Source organism: Cryptomeria japonica, chromosome 5, assembly GCF_030272615.1.
Source record: "Cryptomeria japonica chromosome 5, Sugi_1.0, whole genome shotgun sequence".
NCBI lineage: Eukaryota > Viridiplantae > Streptophyta > Pinopsida > Cupressales > Cupressaceae > Cryptomeria > Cryptomeria japonica.
In genome coordinates this window covers 612269018-612289622 of record NC_081409.1, presented here as the reverse complement: position 1 = coordinate 612289622, position 20605 = coordinate 612269018, and the positions used below count along the sequence as shown (strand labels likewise).

Below are 20605 nucleotides of genomic sequence, written 5' to 3'. Positions count from 1 at the left end.
ATAGTCATTTTAGTTTCTTGGATAATAACAATGTCTGGTTTATGTTCTCTGACTAGATTTCTAAGAGCATCTTGTTTATGTGGACTATTCAATCCACGAATATTCCATGGAAAATTTTCATTTTCTAACTAGGGAACATACCTCATGGATGGTCAATTGAGTGCCATCCGCTATATTTTTGCTTGCCTCTTGATCTTTGATCTAGCTTGCTTTTTTCCTTCTGGGAGGAGGGGGTTAAAACCCATGTCAGCTTTGGTCTAGTTTCTAGTCTTGATTGAATTAGCATGAGGGGTAGATTTAGGCCCTTTTTTACCTCCTCTCTTTCGTTCTGCAACTTAATTTGTATGGCAATCTTCCTCTTGAATGTTCTGGGTGGTTATCTTCTTGTCAACATCTTTGACCTCAACCCACTGAGCATTAAGTAGTGAGGTCATTGGTGATTGCTGGAGGTGGATTTCACCATCTCCACCGATTGTTGTGATCCCAACAATGAGATTCCTCCAAGGATCAAACACTTTTGGGCTTCTTCATAGTCGCTACTAAGGACATTTCTGGTGGTGTTATCTGTAATGTGATTTGAATCTTCTTCCTCCTTATCTAGTAACACCACTTGTATTTCTCCATCTTCCAAGTTATCACTTCTTTGATCCTCTTGATTGATATCTTGTTGTTCTCTATTGTCTTTGCCTGTTTGATCCTTTTTCTCTTCAAGCAAAGGTATTTCTAGGTTTTCCACATTAACATTCTCTCGTTGTTCTACCATGCCAGGGATGATGACACTCTGGGCCTCTTTGATCCTTTTCTCTTTTTCAGACCCCTTAGGTTGCTTAACAGGGTTTTTTTCTTTCCATTGCATTGCATTTTCTTTCTTTTCTTTCTCTTTGACAGCCTGAAGAGTGCATTTCCTTGTTGTATGTCCCAATTTTTTGTAATGAAAACAAGCGAAAGGGACACTTTCATATTTTAATGGTTGGATCCATTTTCCCAATCTAGAGTTAATCTTAATGGATAGGGGCATATCTGTGCCTTGCATAACTCCCACATAGATCCTGGTGAAAGTGAGTCTTCTTCTAGCCACTGTGTTAGGATCCATAGAAAGGAGTTCACTGAAAGAACTAGCGATTCCTTTAAAAACATCTTCCACCCAGAACTCTAAGGGAAGGCCCAATAGTCTAACCCAGACTGGAGCTTGAACAAAAAAGGATTCATTTAAGTCCATCTTAGGCGACCATTTTTTCAAAGCTAGCGTTGATTTATCGATTAGCCAAGGGCCATCATAGAGCACCCTTGACATGTCTTCCTTACAAGAGAAAGACATTGACAATGCCCCTTTGGACATAGCAGTGATCTCTACTTGACCTTTAAGTGCCCATTTGCATTTAGAAAATGCCCTAACAATATCAATATTTGGCCTTGGGTCCAAATTTTTTCCAACCAGTGTCATTCCCATAAGGTTAATATTGTGCTCAATAACAGGGTCTGGAATTTCAATAGAAAATCTACCTTTTTCTAGGTTTGAGATATTATAAACTAGAGGGAGTGAGGAATTTCCACTCGGTTTGACACCAAATAGAGAAGTCCAAGACCGACTGCTATCCCTTCTAACAGGTTCCTACCTAGGAATGTCTCTAGCACATGATTCTCCATTTTCTCCATCAGGATCGATAGGCTTGTCATTTTTTTGTGGGTCCCCATCCACCGGGTCTTTCCATTTGGCTCAGAGGAATCCATGCAGTCCCGGGAATCATCCTTTCCATTCTCCCCTTGGTTTGCCTATCCATTGCAGCGTTTCCCATCCTGTCCTGAATTCAAATGCAACGCTTCTCCCTTCTCCCGCTCCCGCATCGTCCTTTAGTTAAATAAATTGAGTTATTGAATTTAAATTGATAAAGTGCATGTTATATTTAACAAGTAATTGTATTTAATAAAAAAAAAGAAATAAAGTTAAATAGTATGCTATTGGAATTTTCAGATTATATGTTGAGTTAATTTCAAAATAAGGAAAAGGAAAAGAAAAATTAAATATCCCCATTGACTTTTTAAGAGGAGATTAGATTTTTACCTTTTATGGAAAATTGCTATTGGTTGAATGAAAACTTTAACCTAAAAGTTTTTAGGTTAAATTTTTTCATATATTTACGTGAGAGTTCATGGGAAGAGGGGAGAGGAATTTTTTGGAAGCTAAGTTTGGAAGCAAAAAAATATTGGAGATTGGAATCTGGATTGAAGATTTTGGTGTGCAGGTTGAGGCTAATCTGAAATTTTTCTTCCAGGAGTGCATTTACAAGTTGGATAGACTTTATCTTTCCTTTTGTTAAAAAAAATTTAAATGGTTTGAAAACTTCCCGTGTGTGTTTGGAAATTATGAAATTTTTATTGGAAGCTTTAGATTGAATATAAGTTGTGGGAATTGAGTGATTTATATTTGAAATAATCTTTTCCCAAATCAGATTTATATTTTTATTGTGCTTAGTTTCTCTGTGTGTTTTCAAGTTGAGCAATTTGTTTTAAATCTTTTCATTTCAAGATTGGGAGTAAAAGATTTATTTTTCTTTAAGAATGGAGGTTTTCAGATTGTTAAAACCAAGGGATATACTGGCCAAATTTTTGCAATTTGACCTCCTTGTGTGTGTTCATGATATTCCATGTGTGTGAGAGAAATGAAAATTTGAATTTGATCCCCTCTGTTTTGTTTAAATTTCAATTGGTTTTTGCCCAAAATCAATTAATTTGGGTCTTTTATGAGTCTGGTAGTATACAAAAAAATTTTATCAAAGAAATTTTTCATCAAAAAAAAATGTTTATACTCTATTTTAGCAGAGTTATTTTTGTGCAGGAAAGAAAATTTTAGAAGAAAATTGAAAAAAAATAAAATATAAAATAATAATGACGTGGCAGGGGACCCACCTCCCCCCACCACCTAGAAAGTAGCTGCTACCATGTGGTAGCAGTGCTACTATAAGGCAACAAACCGCCTGTTTTATTCTATCAGTGCTGTAAAATGATTTCGCCAGTTCTTTTCCCAGCGCTGTTAAAATGATTTTGCCAGTAAATTTTTGTTATACAGATTTAATAATACACACACATATATATATGTATATATATATATATATATACATATATATACATATGTATATACATATATATATATATCTATCTATATATGTATATACATATATATATGTATATACATATATATGTATATACATATATATGTATATACATATGTATATATATGTATATACATATATATATATATATGTACATATATATATATATATATATGTACATATATATATAGATATGTACATATACATATATATATATATACATATATATATATATGTGTATATGTATATATATATATATATATATGTATATGTACATATATATATATATATATATGTACATATATATATACATATGTATATATATGTACATATATATATATATGTACATATATATATATATATGTACATATATATATATATATATGTATATATATATGTATTATTATAAATGTATTTTTTTATGGTTACTTTTGAATTTAGATTTATCTGTGAATTGAGTTAAAATTTAGATGTGGTATATATATACATAATATGGTATGTGTATATAAGTATATATTTGACAAATATATAAGTATATACATATATTTATATTATTATATATATATATATATATTGTTATTTTCATTATTTTATGGAAATTGTTTTATTTGGGATATTAATTAAAATGATGATTATGTGAAAGATGTATTATTTTAATGTGGAATGATTTATTTCATTAAGTTATTATGATTTTACTTGTTCAAAGGAAAATAAAAAGGGGCAATTGGCTATTTGAGGATATTTTAAATTCTAGCCTTATTAGACTAATGATGGCTTCAAATTTCCTTAAAAAGGGGTGGTTGTGTTTTCTTAAATCTTTAATATTGAATTGCAAGTATATAATGATTTAATTATTTTCAAAAGATTGTTTGAATTATGATCTTTAGTGAATTTGGTATTTCTTAGCAAAGAGCTTGATTTTGTTGTAATTCTTGTAAATGTTTAGTCATCATGTTGTAGTGGTTGTTTTACTCTCTTGATTAGGTGTTGTCCTTATAACCTTTTCGATGTAAACCATGTTGTGTTATGTTCCAAATGGTTAACCAAGGGTTAGTAATATTGTGTTTTTGTCACCTGTGTTTTGTCGTGGTTATATGGCTGTTAGTATCGCCATAGGGTTCTCGTAGAGAGACCGTGATTGTGTAGTGTCCTATGGGAGAGTGGCTTTCGAGTAAGGCCTGTGCCCTAACTCGATGGCTGGATAACCCCTCGAAAGTGAGTTCATAAGTGATAACCTAATAATTGATTAGGCGGTGGGTAGTTATAAACATTAAGTAAGATATTGTACCCCGCGCATGGTTGAGTGCTCATATAGACTCAAGATGTAGCGGGAAGGCTTGGAATGGCAAACCGACCACCTTGTCTTCATGAAGGGTTGGTAGGGTCCACACGAGTCTTGGATGGAACCAGGGGTTCGGGAAAGGTTACCAGGATAACCCAGGTTGGGGGTCGTGACCTATGGAGGCCTACCTAGGGTAACCATTACAAGATATGCGATGACACTCTCTCCTTAGGGTCACTAGTTTATTGTGATGTTGAGTTCACCTGGAGTATTGTGGAGTCACACTTGTATTGTCGTCCATGTTTTGCTTGTGATTGCTTGAGGGTCTTCTACTATCTCCTAGCATGATGGGATGGTTCTGATTTGGGATCACATGGTCGGGTGGTAGTGCCACTTCCCATCAGATGTTTATGTTCATGTCTTCATGCAAGGGTTGGCTTCACAGATATTCCCATGGTTCGTGATCTATTTTGGATCATCTCATGTTGTAGATTTTTGTACCTTTGAGACCTACGTGGTCATTTGTATCAGTGGATTATGTTACCTTGGCAATTGGTAAAGATGTAATTTCATATGTATTATTGGAAGCCATGTAATAGTTGATTAATGTAATCTTAATTTATTTGGATGTTTAATTATATCAATTATCTTTATTCAATGTGAAAATACTTTCTTGAAGAGAAATATATTGTAATACTTTCAATCTTCCAAATGATGAAATCTGTTGTATGAATATGATTTATTTGTGTTCAATAGGTAATGATGGCAATTGTATGTTTTTTGAGTATCCTAAGATGGATAATTGGATTAACCTTAATAATGAAATTTAACCTTTCAAATAATTCTTCGTTGGTAACCCTTTAGGAATTCTTTGTGTTAGACTTCCGCTTGTGTAATAAACGTGCAATATAGAAATTAAAGCACTTCATGTGGATTAAATTTTTTAAAAAAAGTTATTTCACCCCTAGTTGGTTCATTTGTGTGGTTTTCCTTTAGGGTTCCTAGCGGGGCATTACAATTCATACCTCATCACAACTTCGTTATATATTAAGGGTGTTTGTACATTTTTTATTATCTTCACCTCCATTAATTGGTGAAATATCATCTTTTGAGTTGATTCTCTTTTGTTGTTCTGAAATTTATTTAGTTGTACATTGTTGTTTTTGGGTGACATGAACATGGTATCAGAGCCACCAATTCTGCAATCACTTCTAGTTTGAGAGTTTTCACCATGATCAACTTTGAGGTCTCTAGTTTTTCATCTAGTTTTTTATATGCTGATGCTTAATTAGTACCATTTCATTATTGCACAAAGATGCGATGAAATTGTTTGCAGTTTAATAGAGTTTGTTGGCTGTAGTCAACTCCTATAGTTGGAACATATTATTTCTAGATTGAAGGTTCCTTTTTATTTGGATTAGATCAATATTTATTTCTAGTTTACCATACTGGTTTTATCATCAGTGCTTTGGCTAGTGGGAGATTGATGAAGCATTTTGTTTTACATAGAGAAGGGATATTACCCTTCAAGCCATGGTCTCTTTTTCTTCTTGACTATCAATTATGGAGGTTGTGTTTGTCTTTCATGTTGCATTCTTGGCAGGCCTGATTTTTTTTTCTTAGCCCCCATCTTGGTTTGATAGTCGTTGGCTTTAATTTTATTATTGCCTAGAGGATGCAATTTTCTATTTAGGTCGGTGCATCATTGCATTGTTTTGAGCTTTATTGTTTGCACTGAATTTTTTTTTAGTTGGAGATTTTCACTTTCCCTAGCACATTACATCTTTGTTTGATGAATTTCTTTACCATAGCAACAACGTGTTAGTTTGTGCATAATTTTTTTTAATGGCGATTGTCACATTTATCTAGTGCATCAACTTACCTTGGTTGATGTTTAAGTTGCATTTATAGTGGTCTTGTTCCCTTGTTGGGAGGCTTGTAATGTTAGCCTAGTTCAATTGGAGTTTCTTACCTAGATTTAGGCATTATCTATTGACAACTTCAATATTTTATTGTATGGTCAGTTTCTTCTGTTATCATGGGCCCATGTCTTGTTGATTAGCATATTTTTTAGGGTTGATATTTTCAATTGACAATGCATTAATCATGGATTTTTCTCTGTTGACAAGAAAGATTCACATTTGTGTTGTAAGGTCAAGCACTGTCATGTGCTAGTTGATGCCCTTTGGGATCGACAGTCACAATTCATTGGTGAATCTTCATTTCTCCATTGGCTCGTATTTGGAACATTTTTCTTGAGAATGCAAGTCTTTTGTGATGATTTATTTCTAACCACCAAAGGCTATAATTATCTTTTGAAACAAACGTGATAAAGCTTTTGATGTAAATATTTTTTCATTTTTCTAATGTTTTCTAATTTTTTTTTATCAACTAGGGTTTGTAGTGTGTGAAAGATTGGAGGTAGGCTCATCCTATGAAAGTTTGAAGCATTTCCTTTGGGATTTTTAGTCCTATATTCATCCAATGTGATGGGTTTTGGCTCTTCTGTAACCCAACACACATATTATAAGGTGAACACTCCCACAGGCTCATGTGACCCATGGAAGGGCCCCTCAAGCATGCACATGTTGTAGTGACTTGGTGCTTTGTGTTTGTGGCTTGGCCATAAGGTTTTGTGTCTTTGACTTGTTTCTTGACTTGTGGACATTGCAGCGACTTGGAGATTGTGTGGCAACTCACCAAAATTTTAAAACTCACCCATCTACTCAGCTTTAAGGGACCCATTTTTTTGCTCTTGTGCTTGACGTGGTCATATGGTAGGACTAGTTGCTACCTACGTAGCATTATTTTCTTTGGCCAATGTGACCTGCTTAGAGTATTTCATGGTTTCATGTGCAACATGTAAGGTGGGTTTCATGTCAATGCCACCCATAGACCCATTTTTTATTTTGCACTATCGAATGCTAGGTCACATGGGTGACCAAACCCTAGCCCCTAGGTACTAAATGAGGTAAGCCTTTTTTACCACTTTTTGCTCCATATATGTGATTTTTTCAAATCAATTTTTGAAAAATGAGATATCGTCAAAAAGGTGGTTCCGTGCACTATCCATTGGTATAGGTCATTTTTGTATTTTTTCTGTTGGTGCATTTTATATCCTATTGAAGCCTAAAGTGTGTTTTAGGTTCCCAAGCCCATACTTTTTGACTAATTTCTCATGATTCTTGTGGTGTTGGAAAGGTATTTCAAAGAAATTTAGTTGTATCCATGCATATTTTCCAAATTTTTCCTGAGGTACAACTAATTCAAGATTTTGTGTTTTGACACTAGTTAATTTCTTGGTTATTTTGACACTAGAGAACATTTTGATTGCATGGGTTGGCTTAATTTTGGCTATATCATATGCATATATGGCTTTTGGGTCTTGTTGAAAATATGAGTTGGTGTTGTCATTAATGTCAAACTTGTTGATATCTTTGGTTCAGATACATGTTCATCTAGTGCATTAATAGAGGATTAGTTCGTGCTCATGTTGATGTGTGAATATTGATTGTGGATGATTTAGATAGTATATATAGTTGTATTATGACTTGTTTGGAGCTTTGGAGAAGATATTAGTGGTCCATAGTTTGTATTGGCTAAGTGTGACTCTTTCAGTGAACAGTTTGTCAGAGTATGCTCAAAATTTTGGTTTATATTGTGGCCTATTTCTTCATCAGTTCTTGCAGTTGTAGTATGATGTTGGTGGATTCAAATGCTACATGTATCTCACTTTCTAGGTTCTCATTTGATCTATAGTTTAAGTTATGTTGATGTGTGTATCGGCTTGTGTAGTGATAGTGTGATAATTTATAGGATTGCATTATATTCTTCTCCCTTCAGTAAATTTGGTGGTGCGGTTTGATGATTTGGATATGTTGGTTTTTGATGATTCTATGTGGTTCATCGACAAGTTTTTTGGGTGGTACACATCTTATTTTGAGTTATTTTGGTCAATGGGAATTAATAGTTTTTTTTCTCTTAAAGTAGACCTAAGATATTTTGGTCCATACGGTAGCATGAAGAACTATAGGTGTTGATTTGTGATGGATAGGAAGGTGTACCAACATGGTATGATGCTTCACATGCTTCACTCTACCTTCCATATTTCCTTTAAAATTGTTTTTAATCCAATTATTTATATATACATGTTATGTCAAATTAGGCTAACCTAATTGATGCTATTTTTATTGTGAATGGATGGAATCATTTTGGAGGATGAATAACAAGTTGTATATTGTATGAGTGAGTGATATTGTGTAAGTGCAAAGATGCACAAGTGTTTTTGACTAGAAATGAAAGAAGTTTCAAATATGTATTAACAATGGACTCTAATCAACATATCAGAGGATATGGTTCTCAATAGTTCAATCATATTTATACTTTATTTTCAGATGCTTTGTATCTTTCCTTAATATTGTTTATCGTAGTAATGAAAGTCTCCTGTATCTTACCCCAAGGTTGTGCACCCCAGTCTTGGAAGTCCATATCAGGAGTAGTGAGCTTCCTTGTCCTAGAACCTAAAAATTTGTAACCTATTTTCATATAGTGGGGTAGTTCTCACCATGGTTTTTCCCTCATTAGCTTTTCCACATATAATCTTGGTGTTCATGCATGATTACTATTGTGATTTTCAGTCTTTTAATCCTAGACATGTGGTAAATGGAATGAATGATAATCAATTGGTTAAGTTTTAACATATGCTAATTCACTCTCCCCCTCTCAACATCTGGAAGTGTTCAACAATTGGTATGAAATTAAGGTTCTTGAAGAAATGGTCTAACAACTGAGGTAGATCCAAAATTTGAACACAATTATTGAAATTGAGAAAGGTATGGATTCTATAGAACAACATGAATGGGACATTCAAGATATAGTGTAAATGGAAGGAGAATTGAGATATGTTGTTGCTGATTTGGATGAAAGTAGAGAAAATAACAAGAAAGCATAAGAACACATTGGTTATCTAAGAAATCATGTTGAAGATGGAAAGAAGACAATTGATGATCTTGAAACAAGCTAGTGCATATTGAATCTAGAGAATGTACAAAACTTGAAGAACTAGTCTTGTTGAGGAAAGAGTTGAAAGAAGAAAAAAAAGAAAATTAACAAGAGATTGAAGATTAAAGGAGGGAGTGAAATACTTGATGTGATGCTAAGTGCTCAAAAGATCTAAATATAAAGACGAGCTTGGTTTTAAAAAAGGTTAATGCTATAAGACTCCCAAAAAAGAGGATAAAGGGAAGGAAAGGATCAAGCATGAATTGAAGGATAAAAAGGTTTCATTTCAGTTCAAAAAAAGAAGAATTTTAGGAAACTTCCTTTTCAAATGAGGTATTTGTGTTTTATGCGATAAGTTTGGACATAGAGTTGGTGAATGTAGAAGTCAAATCAAATCTCATTCATTTAATGGTCAATTATATTATTGAAATAAGTTTTGACATAAGGCAAATGAGTGTAGAAATATGATGGTGTGGAATAAATATATGAATACAAACTATGATAAAAATATTTAGTCATTCAATGTATATTGCTATGCTTGCAACAAATTTGGGCACAAGGCTGCTAAGTGTAGGTTGTTGGCATTGTGTTGTCATTGATGTCAACTGATATACAAGTTAATGTTACCGATATGCAAGCAGAAGTATTAGAGATTGTTGACATGTTGATTCCAACTGATAAGTATTGTTGGCAATTGACACTCAATTGGTTGGTTTCACTATGTTGTCATTGATGGCAACATGGTATTTTGTTCCGGCTTCATGTTTTGGTTCAGTTGTGTACTAACAAGAACTTCACAGACACTACACCGACACCAACATGATAGAAGGATTTCTTTGGTTATCGGCAATGCTGGCTAACATGGTTCAGAATAATGGTTATCAGTATTGGAGGCTGACATCTCTTGGATCCGACATCGATAATTGTTTTTGATATTCATGTATTTATGTTATCTAGCCGACATGTAATTTGATATTTTAATAATCTTTGTAAGCTGACATAAGGCATGATAATTTGTATAGGGTATATAGATCAGTTGGATTAGATCATTTTAAAATGGATAAGCTATTGTAATAATAATGGAGAAGTGGATGTAATATGATGCAAAATATATCAGAGAGATTATGTATGTGAGGATATTTATGTAAGGGTTATTCTGGTAAAGGGTTTAGGGTTTCAGATTGGAATAGACATAGCTTAATCGGAACTGTATTCTGGCATAGAAGATGCTATTTGTTGCAATTCAACACTTCTCTGGATTATAGTCTGGATTTATATGTAGTCAGTGAGGCTCTTTTTGTGATTGAGCAGTGTGCTCTAGGCTGTAAGCCTTCTTGCAAGTGCATGCCCCTTGTATTTTGTAACATCTCTTCATATGGCTAGTGGATTGATATTGTGGGTCACAAATCCCACTGTGGTTTTTCCTCTTTTAGGTTTTCATTGTATAATTCTATGTGTTATGGTTCTCATTTATGTGATTGGCTTATTGGTTGCTTTACTTCTTTCAATTCTGTATGTACTAGTATAACGATTGGTGTATGCATGTTTTAATAAGGTTAAAATTGGACTTCTCGATATAAAAGTGATTTATCCCCGCCGTCTCCATGTTATTAGATTCCAATAATTGATATAAGAGCCTTCTGCCTCGGAGGAAGTTTAACAACTTGAGGAAGATCCTGAATCCAGAATCCATGGACATGGGTTTGGAGAAGCAACTTGAGATGGCACTTGAATATTATGATGCTGAAAGGTTGAAGAACTTAAAGATAAAAGATGAATTGAATTCTGCTAAGGAATTCATTCTTATCCTGTAGGAGAGGCTATCATCTGTTCAATCTAGGAGGAAGGAACTTTTGCAAAATTAGGATGATGAAGAGAAAGATGCACTTAAGGAACAATGTCAGAAATTGAGTTAGGAGAACATGGTTATGAGAAATGAAATGCAAGCTCTAACTATGAGAATGTCTAAGAAGATTGAGGACTAGAAGAAAAAGGAAGAAAATCTTGTTGTATCCCTGAAGAACAAATTTGAAGAATGTGATAGGTTGGTTCATGAGAATGATATGTTGAGAACTGATTTAGTACAATCCCAGAGTAATGAACAAGAGCTTGAGAGACAAATGATAATTTTGAGAGAATATCTAACTACTGCAAGTGAGTATAAAGAAAAATTCAAGATTAGTTTAGCACAACTAGATGAGTTGTTGAAGAGAAAAAGGAAGATTGGAGATTCCAGTGGACTTGGATTTGAGCAAGGACAGAGTTCTAGTACTGCTAATGAAGATCAAAACCATAAGACACAGGTAAGGCAATTTAATACATATAAACTTAATGGTCGATGTTTTGTTTGCAATAGATTTGGTCACATGGCTAGGCAATGTAGAAATAGAGAAAATCAGAGCCCTGATTTTGCTCCTGATAAATGTTCTAAATGTAATAAGTATGGTCATAAGACAAAAGATTGTAGAATGAATGTTAAATGCTATGCATGTGGAAATTTTGGACATATGGTTAATCAGTGCAGGTCAAGCAATTATACTGGTTTTATCAAAGCAATTCAAAAGAACAATGTTACATGTTATGCATGTAATGAGATTGGACATATTGCTAAATTTTCTAGAAGAAAAAATCCACCGGTTGGTAATGGAGGATCAAATGAGAAAGGGAAAGAAAAGGTTAGTGAAATCCGACAAGATCATACTCATAGATGGGTCAAGAAGACTGAAGAACAATCAGTAGATGGAAATGCACTGATTAATTATCCAATAGAGGAGGTTGCTCTTGCATTGATAGGTAGGTCATCGAGTAACTAAGGTAGATGCCCTAGGGGTAGGAAAAATTCATGAAGATACTGCATATACCTCAAGAAGAGGTTCTTGAAGATTTTCCAGACATTGATGTCAATGAAAGATTAGGGTTTGTCTTGGAGGTTAAAAGGTCGAATTCACTTCATTATTGATCACCTTGCATTCAGAGCAATTTCAGTGTGATTAAGAGTGATTAAGAGCAATCAAAGGTTGTTCAGTGTGATCAGATATCTTCTTGAGCGATTTCACCGATGACTGGGAGAATTTGTTAAGGTTTTTCACTGGAAGCGATTAAAAGGTATTTATATTTAAACATGGAAGCATGATCATCATCTATTCCTATCTTTGTTGCAAATTTGACTGTAGTAGAAGTCAAGGACCGCCCCAAGACAATTTTCAAGCAGTATCGACATGTGGCTACCTTGGAAGATTTGGTTGGAGCATTTTACCATGTTCCAGAGGGAGTTGTTTGTGTTGAAGACTTTAGGGAATACATACATTTTCACATTGAGGATTTGGGGACATGTGATATAAAGAGCATGGACATGAGTGAGATTATGGGAGATTCTAGAAAGATCAAACCCACATATAAACACATTGAAGACTTAGGGATTACTGACATTCTAGACATTTTGGAATTCAAAGATGAAACCATAAGGTATATTTTGAGAAGAGTAAATGGGGAGTTTATCTAGTTGGATAGACCTTAGAAGATCACCAAGGAAGCCATCAAGGCAATCACTGGTTTACCACAGGTTGGGCAATGTCCAGATAAGAAGGTTTCGAATGATTATGTCAACAAAATCACCGATACGATATCTGGCAGAAGATCTATGAGAATAATCACTATTACCGACACAGACATAATATTCAGTAGCATGATCAAGGGTTATAAGGTAACTTAGCCAAACCGACTGAATTTTGTTTCTAGCTCCTATATTTTTGCAGCTTACAAAATGATGAGAGAAAATGAGAAATTGGATCTATGCAGTTGGATGTTAGATGAGTTATTAATAAACCTAGGAAAGATTAAAGGTGAAAAGAAAGGGACTTTCCAGTATGGAAACATAATTATCTACTTAATGTTATTTTTCATGAATGACACTCTCAGTTTTGGGAAGAGGCAATGGGCATTTGATATCCTGGTAGGGAGACAATTGAAACAGTCAATTGCTACTTTAGGCAGTCAGAGAGATGATAAAGTATGGGGATATTTTAAGGGATTCCAAAAGTCTATGAAATCAAGGGAAAGGGTTCCTAAGCATATTGTTGAGAAATATCCAACTGACACATGCTTCATGGTGAAGAAAGATGAAATACTTATGAAAGCGGCTAAGCCCCAAAAGATTTGGATTGAGGAAATGGGCTATGAAGTTGATACACAGATCCTTGATTCATATGCAAAAATGTTGATTGATGCACTTATTGATGAGGTAGAGAAGCCCTATGGTACTACAAAATAGAAAACACAAGAGGTTGAAACAAAGTTCAACCAGAAGAAGAGAGAGAAGTAGGAAGGAAAAGACAAATAGTTTGTAGAGAAGGTTTCACAAGAAATCAAAGAATTAATTGATGTTGTCCTGGAGAAAGGAAGGAAGAGGAAAGAACTAGAAGTATTCATTGAGTCTATCATAGCTGAGTCTGAATCTGAGGATGATACACCCCTGGCATTCAAAAGGGTTGTAAGGAAGAAAATAGAGGAAACAAAAGTAGAGGCTAAAAAGAAACCAGTTAGGAAAGTTACATTCAAGTTACTGGCACAGAAACAAACACCAAAAGCAACACCTTTAGCTCCATCTGGTACTGCAAGAAGGAAGAAGTAGAATGACATTGATGTGGCTATTCAATGTGGTACTGTAACTATCATTCCATTAAAAACTTGTGAATAATTAGTTGATGAAATAACTAAGGAGGGCATGTTAAAGAATCTATAGTTTTATTATGAACATTTAGAGGATGATGAACAAAGAGAGGTAGAGGAAGCAATATTATTATATTTGGATATTTATAAGAAAGCCTTAACAGAAATTGAAGATCAAATACCAACAAAATTGTATGATATGTTAGATGCTAGGAGACTGTCAGCAATGCAAGAAGACAAACACATAGAAATTCAAGAATTGTTATCTATTTGTGTTTCTATTACTCCAAAGGATATGGAAAGGACACTTGAGGTGGCAGATAGAAAAGTCTTTAACAACAAACATAGAATAACTAGTCTGATGCTAGGAAAGGTAAATGAGATAATAAAGGAGACCCACAAGGAATGGGTTAAGTTCTTAGGATAGAACAAAGGTTTCTTTACTTCACCAGAATCAAAGACAGACATTGTAGATGCCCCGGTTGAAGGAAAAGGAAAGGGTATTATGGGTACTTCACCCTCATTTTTTAAGAACATTAAGATAGTGGAAATCAAGCCCCCGATAGATACAAGTTTACAGACAAATGTTAAGATACTGACAAATACAAAGAGTGAAAATCTTAATATTGTACAGGATACTAATGTCGAGGATAACAGTCCTCTGGATACAACTGTAAAGGTTGAGGTTACAGTTCCTATAGGAGAACCAATAGTTACAGAGACTACACCAAGTGGCGAAGCCACCGGTGCAAGTGAGGAAGATTTAAATGATAAATCATCAGAGGAGAAGAAAGGGGAATCCGACAGGGAACCGGTAGTAGGTCCATCATTGTTGTCAATTGACACCTCGCAGGTTGTAAAGAAAAACATAACCGAGATGAGTCCTATTGAACTCATGATGATGACTACACAAAAATTAATGAAGGAGGGATCTACGGATAAAGGGATTATTGATTAGTCTATCGCTATTTTACATAGAATAGTCTTGGAGTGCAAGATTGACAGGGAAGCGAGCCCATCCGACAAGATTAAGACAATTATTGAGCACATTTCAAAGGATTTTCAATCCTTGCAGCAGATTTCAAACAATCAAGCACTGGAGAGGTTCACATAAGCTAAAAGAGCTGCGTTTGATAAGGTGATTGAATCTGAGAAGAAGAAGATTGATGAAAAGATGAAACTGATAGACAATTCTTTGAAACAATGTACAAATATATACACAGTATGTTGTAACACAGATATACTTATAGTTAATGTGGATAAGAAGATTAAGGAATTTCAGGAGAAAATTGCAAGCATAACTAATTCTTTTGATGGATTGACTTCATTGACTACATCCATTGATGGTCAAATTTTGGTTTTGGAAGGCCAAATTTTTTTTCTTGAGAAAGAAAAAGACAAAATCATAAGAAGAGCCAGAAGTCTTAGAGGCTTGGTGAGTCCTCAGTTGGATTTACTTAGTGTACATAAGAAAGAATGTATGGATATGGTTGGAAAGCCCACACTGACAAAGATAAGTGAGAAAGAATCATTTGCACATATACTTAATGGATTTGTATCTATTTTTGATACTTTCAAATCTGGTTGGGATACTTATCTTGAACTATTGGAGAAGGCATATCCAGAAATTTTTAAATTTATTAAGCTCTGGTAAGATATTTTTGGGATATTCATTGTACTGTTTTGGATCTTTGACATTCTTTTGAAATTTTTGATGGCATTGATGTCAAAGGGGGAGTGATATAGATGTGAAAAAGGAAAAGGAGTTGCATTCATAAGGGGAGATATGGAGATCTATGGAAATATGGAGTATTTTGCATTAATGAATATTCAGCTCAGGGGGAGTAGGCAGGATGAAACCGATAGATGAAACCTTGACCATTTTTCACATGAGTGTTGCCATCAATTCCAAAGGGGGATATTGTTGGCAATTGACACTCAATTGGTTGGCTTCACTTTGTTGTCATTGATTGCAACATGGTATTTAGTTTTGGCTTCATGTTTTGGTTTAGTTGTGTACCAACATGCACTTCATAGACACTAAACCAACACCGGCACCGACATGATGGAAAGATTTCTTTAGTTACCAACAATGCTGGCGGACATGGTTTAGAATAATGGTTATCGGTATTGGAGGCCGACATCTCTTGGATCCAGCATCGACAATTGTTTTTGATATTCATGTATTTATGTTATCTATCTGACATGTAATTTGATATTCTAATAATCTTTGTAAGTCGACATAAGACATGATAGGTTGTATAGGGTATATAGGTCAGTTGGATTAGATCATTTTTAAATGGATAATGTATTGTAATAATAATGGAGATGTGGATGTAATATGATGTGAAATATATCAGAGAGATTATGTATGTGAGGATATTTATGTAAGGGTTATTCTGGTAAAGGGTTTAGAGTTTTAGACTGGAACATACATAGCTTAACCAGAACTATATTATGGCATAGAAGATGCTATCTTTTACAGTTCAACACTTCTCTAGATTGTAGTCTAGATTTATATGTAGTCAGTGAGACTTCTTTTGTGATTGAGAAGTGTGCTCTAGGCTGTAAGCCTTCCTGCAAGTGCAGCCCCCTTATATTTTGTAATATATCTTCATATGGCCAGTGGATTGATATTGTGGGTCACAAATCCCACCATGGTTTTTCCTCTTTGAGGTTTTCTACGTATAATTCTATGTTATGGTTCTCATTTATGTGATTGGATTATTGGTTGAATTACTTCTTTCAATTATGTATGTATTGGTATACCGGTTGGTGTATGCATGTTTTAATAAGGTTAAAATCGGCCTTCCCCGTATAACACTGATTCACCACCCCTTCTCAGTGTTATTGGATTCCAACAAGTATGTCAACTGATAAGAAAGAAAAGAGACAAATTGAAGGGAAGACAAACAAAATTGAAAAAAAAAATTGAATGGTTGCCAGATCATATAGATTGAGGAGGTGAATACAGACCTGAGAGTAGTTCGGGTTAACATGACCTAATTGACAAAATAGATAAGTGCATGACATTGAGGTTAACCGTTTAGTGTATATCGGTAATATGTTTAGTTAGAGACCAAGTTTGAACCAACATAATCAAATAAGTTGGATGTCGAAAGAGATAACACGTCGACTCCAGGTGGGGAACATGTTGTGGTAGGTGAATAGTGCATTGACAAGGTAGTTGCCAATTAGGTCAATATTAAATGTCAACTATGAAAATTAGGGATCAATTGGAGAGGATTGCGGCTCGAAGCAGATCAAAACCAAACAACTGGGTTGATGAAATGAAGGTTGATGAACATGATCTAGTTTGCTATATATAGTGAACATATAAAAAATGGCGATAATGTTTGATTTGTTGCAAGTTGTCAATCCCAGAGATAAGATCTGATTTGATTTGATACAGATTGTGGTCGGTGAAGAAAACCTTAGGCCCGTAAAGTTTGAACTTTCATTTTGGCAGGAAAGCATGATTATAAATGTGCAGATCGAAGATCTAAGATGATGATGAGAAAGTGTGATTCTGCTAGGTGAGAGTTGACCAGTCTGTGAAAGTGTGATTCTTCTAGGTGAGAGTTGATCAGTCTAAGTGTTGATAGTAAAAATATTGAAGTGACTGAGTGTTAGACTAAGAAACGGTAAGAATGGTTTAACCGACAAGACTTAAGGTAACTGGTAAACTATTAGAGAGCATAATAGTCTATTAAACCAATAGTGTTTGAATCAGTAAGATAGCAATAGAGAGCAAAGGATAGAAGAGTGAGTATTAGAGGATGTCTGGAAAGGAAAGAGATAAGTAGAAGAGAATTAAGACATAGAGAACTAAGAACTGGTAGAGAAGAGGCTGCGTGATAGAAAAGAGTTCAACCGTCAGACATGATTGTTTGTAGGAGCTGCAAAATTCATTTGTAGCAAGGTGCTGATAATAGTATTGTTTTATATCTCATTGTATTTAACTAAGTGGGTTCTTGGTGTAGGGGTTGGTGCTCCTTGAGTTGGTTCTCATAATTGATTAGGGGTTGGTGCTCCTTTGGGTAGGTTCCCATAAATTTCTAGGGAATGGTGCTCCTTGGGTTGGTGCCTTAAAACATTGTAAGACAATTATTTCATTGTGAGGATGGATTGGAGCAGTAGATCTCTAGCATTATTTCTCACTGAGGTTTTTCCCACATTGGGGTTTCCTCATATATCTTGTGTTATGTGATGTGCTCTTGTGTGTGTTTTCTTGTTAATATTTTCATTATTCTACCGGTTGCACTCACACTGTTTGAAATTGTTTATAATCACTAATTCACCCCCCTCTCAGTGATATCTTGTGTTCTACAATTGGTATCAAAGCCTTAGGTTCCCTATTGTTCAAAGATTTCTCTAGCTTGGGTAGATTCTGGTTTAAGAACACAATGGCAAGGAATGAATCCTCCTCCTCTAAAGCTCCCATGCTTGATGGTACCAACTATGCCTTCTGGAGAAAAATAATGGAAAATTATGTCCTCCCTAGGTTTTGATGTTTGGATGTTTGTGAAGAGTGGGTATACTACCCCTAATGCTTCCCCTATAGATCTGAATGCTAAGAAGGAGTATGAAAGTAATGCCAAGGCCAAGAATTCTATTATTAGTGGATTGCCTGACAATGAGTTTGTTAAGGTCATGCACTGCTCATTCACCAAGGAAACTTTGTTAGATAGTTCAAATAACTGGAAGACAACTGAGAGGGGGGGGGTGAATCAGTTATCACAGATTACCGAAACTATTAGCGATGTAAAACACATTAATACTAGAACCCAAAACATTAATACCAGAATAGCGGTTAAACCAATTAAGCGCAAAAAATAATCACAGAATAAAAACTATCCATATGACACCAAGATTTATACGTGGAAAACCCGGTAAAGGGAAAAACCACAATGGGAAGCCTACCCACAGTCAGATAATACTTCTACAATAAGTATGTGAATTACAATTGAGGGGCCTGCACTTTTAGGAAGGCCAACAGCTTAGAGCACACTACTCATCACAAAAGGAGCCTCACTAACTACATGAAAATCCAGACTATAATCTGGAGAAGTGTTGAACTGCAAAAGATAGCATCTCCTATGCCTGAGTACAGTTCTAGATAAGCTCAATATCAGAGGACTAGATCCTCTTACCTACACCCAATTCAATCTCCAATGATTGACCAAATCCTCTGCCTAAATGATATTACATTATTCGCACATTACATTCGTTGACCATGACCTCTAACATAACCATGATGATCTACAATGAGATCTTACATCTATATATACAAACCCTCAACCATAAACAATTAGGTCGGCCATCGGATAATAAACCAATTACATATTTACAAAGCATGTTAGCCTTAGACCAAAAAAGTAATATCCAACACATAAGACATCCTAGAAACACATCGAGAGGTCCAATCCACACATTACATTAAAGCCAGTCCATAACCTAGATCAATCGGAACCCAATACAGGTCCACATGCTACAAAAATGATCTCCATCCACCAAGTCTCAAACATGATCATGAACAACATCCTTAAACTCCACTAGAAGCTGTACCAACACCACTTATGCAATTCATCAAAGATCTTCATCAAAATCTCTGCCGGTGAAACCCTCACCGAAACCAGAAACCAAGCTTACAAGCAAGCAGGATAGCATCCGATCACCAGACCAAAACCAACTGACCGAATATGAGCATTAGTATCATGAACAAGCCATTTCCATCACCAAATCATATCGAAGCCTGCCAGATCATGTCAGATCCAAATCAACTAGAAACCACTCAACCTACCGTGACCAGAAGGGTGCCGGTAAAGCATCCAAATAACTAGTGTTGGCATCAATGACAAAACATCAATGCAACACATAATCAATTTCACCAAATGGCCAACAAACTTGGGATAAGTTGAAGAGATTGTTTGAAGGAGATGTCAAGGTCAAGGAGGCTAAACTACAAACACTAAGAGGTCAGCTTGAAGGCTTGAAGATGAAACATGAAGAAAAAATTGTTGATTATCTTCAAAGAGTTGATGAAATGGTGAACACTATTAGAGGAATTGGAGAGGATATATCTAATGAAGTTATTGTCAAAAAGGTACTTAGATCCCTCACTTCTAAGTATGATACAAAGTTCTCTACAATAGAAGAAGCCAAGGATCTGAAAAACTTTTCAATGGATGAGTTATCTAGGTCCCTAACCACTTATGAGATTAGAACAACTAGTGAAGGAACTTCAGAGAAAGAGGATGCTTTCAACTCCATGAAAAAAGGTAAGGAGGAAATTACTCATGGAGAATCTAGTGAAGACTTAGATACAGTGGTAGAAAAGTTTGTAAGGAAGTTTAAAAGAGGATCCGGTAAGTACAAAGGAAAATTACCTTTCAAATGTTTTAACTATGGTAAAATAGGACACTTTGCTTCAAAATGTCCCTATGGTGAGAATAGTGGAGAGGAGCAACAAAGCACTAGCAGACCTTCGAGCATGAATAAAAATAAGAAATCCCATCGACAAGAAAAAGAAGCTACCAGAAGC

At 35.0% G+C, this 20605-nt stretch overlaps 1 protein-coding gene across 1 annotated transcript; it reads right to left on the bottom strand.

The window, feature by feature from the left end:
- Positions 1-430: 430 nt before the first annotated feature.
- Positions 431-1444, bottom strand: LOC131063738 (uncharacterized). The gene has a single exon (XM_057997642.1). The coding sequence runs from the start codon at positions 1442-1444 to the stop codon at positions 431-433; it is 1014 nt and encodes a 337-aa protein (XP_057853625.1).
- Between the last annotated feature and the right edge of the window lie 19161 nt (positions 1445-20605).

Bases quoted from the DNA above. Each gene is read 5' to 3' on its own strand.
- LOC131063738 (XM_057997642.1), bottom strand. From the start codon at position 1,444: ATGACACTGGTTGGAAAAAATTTGGACCCAAGGCCAAATATTGATATT.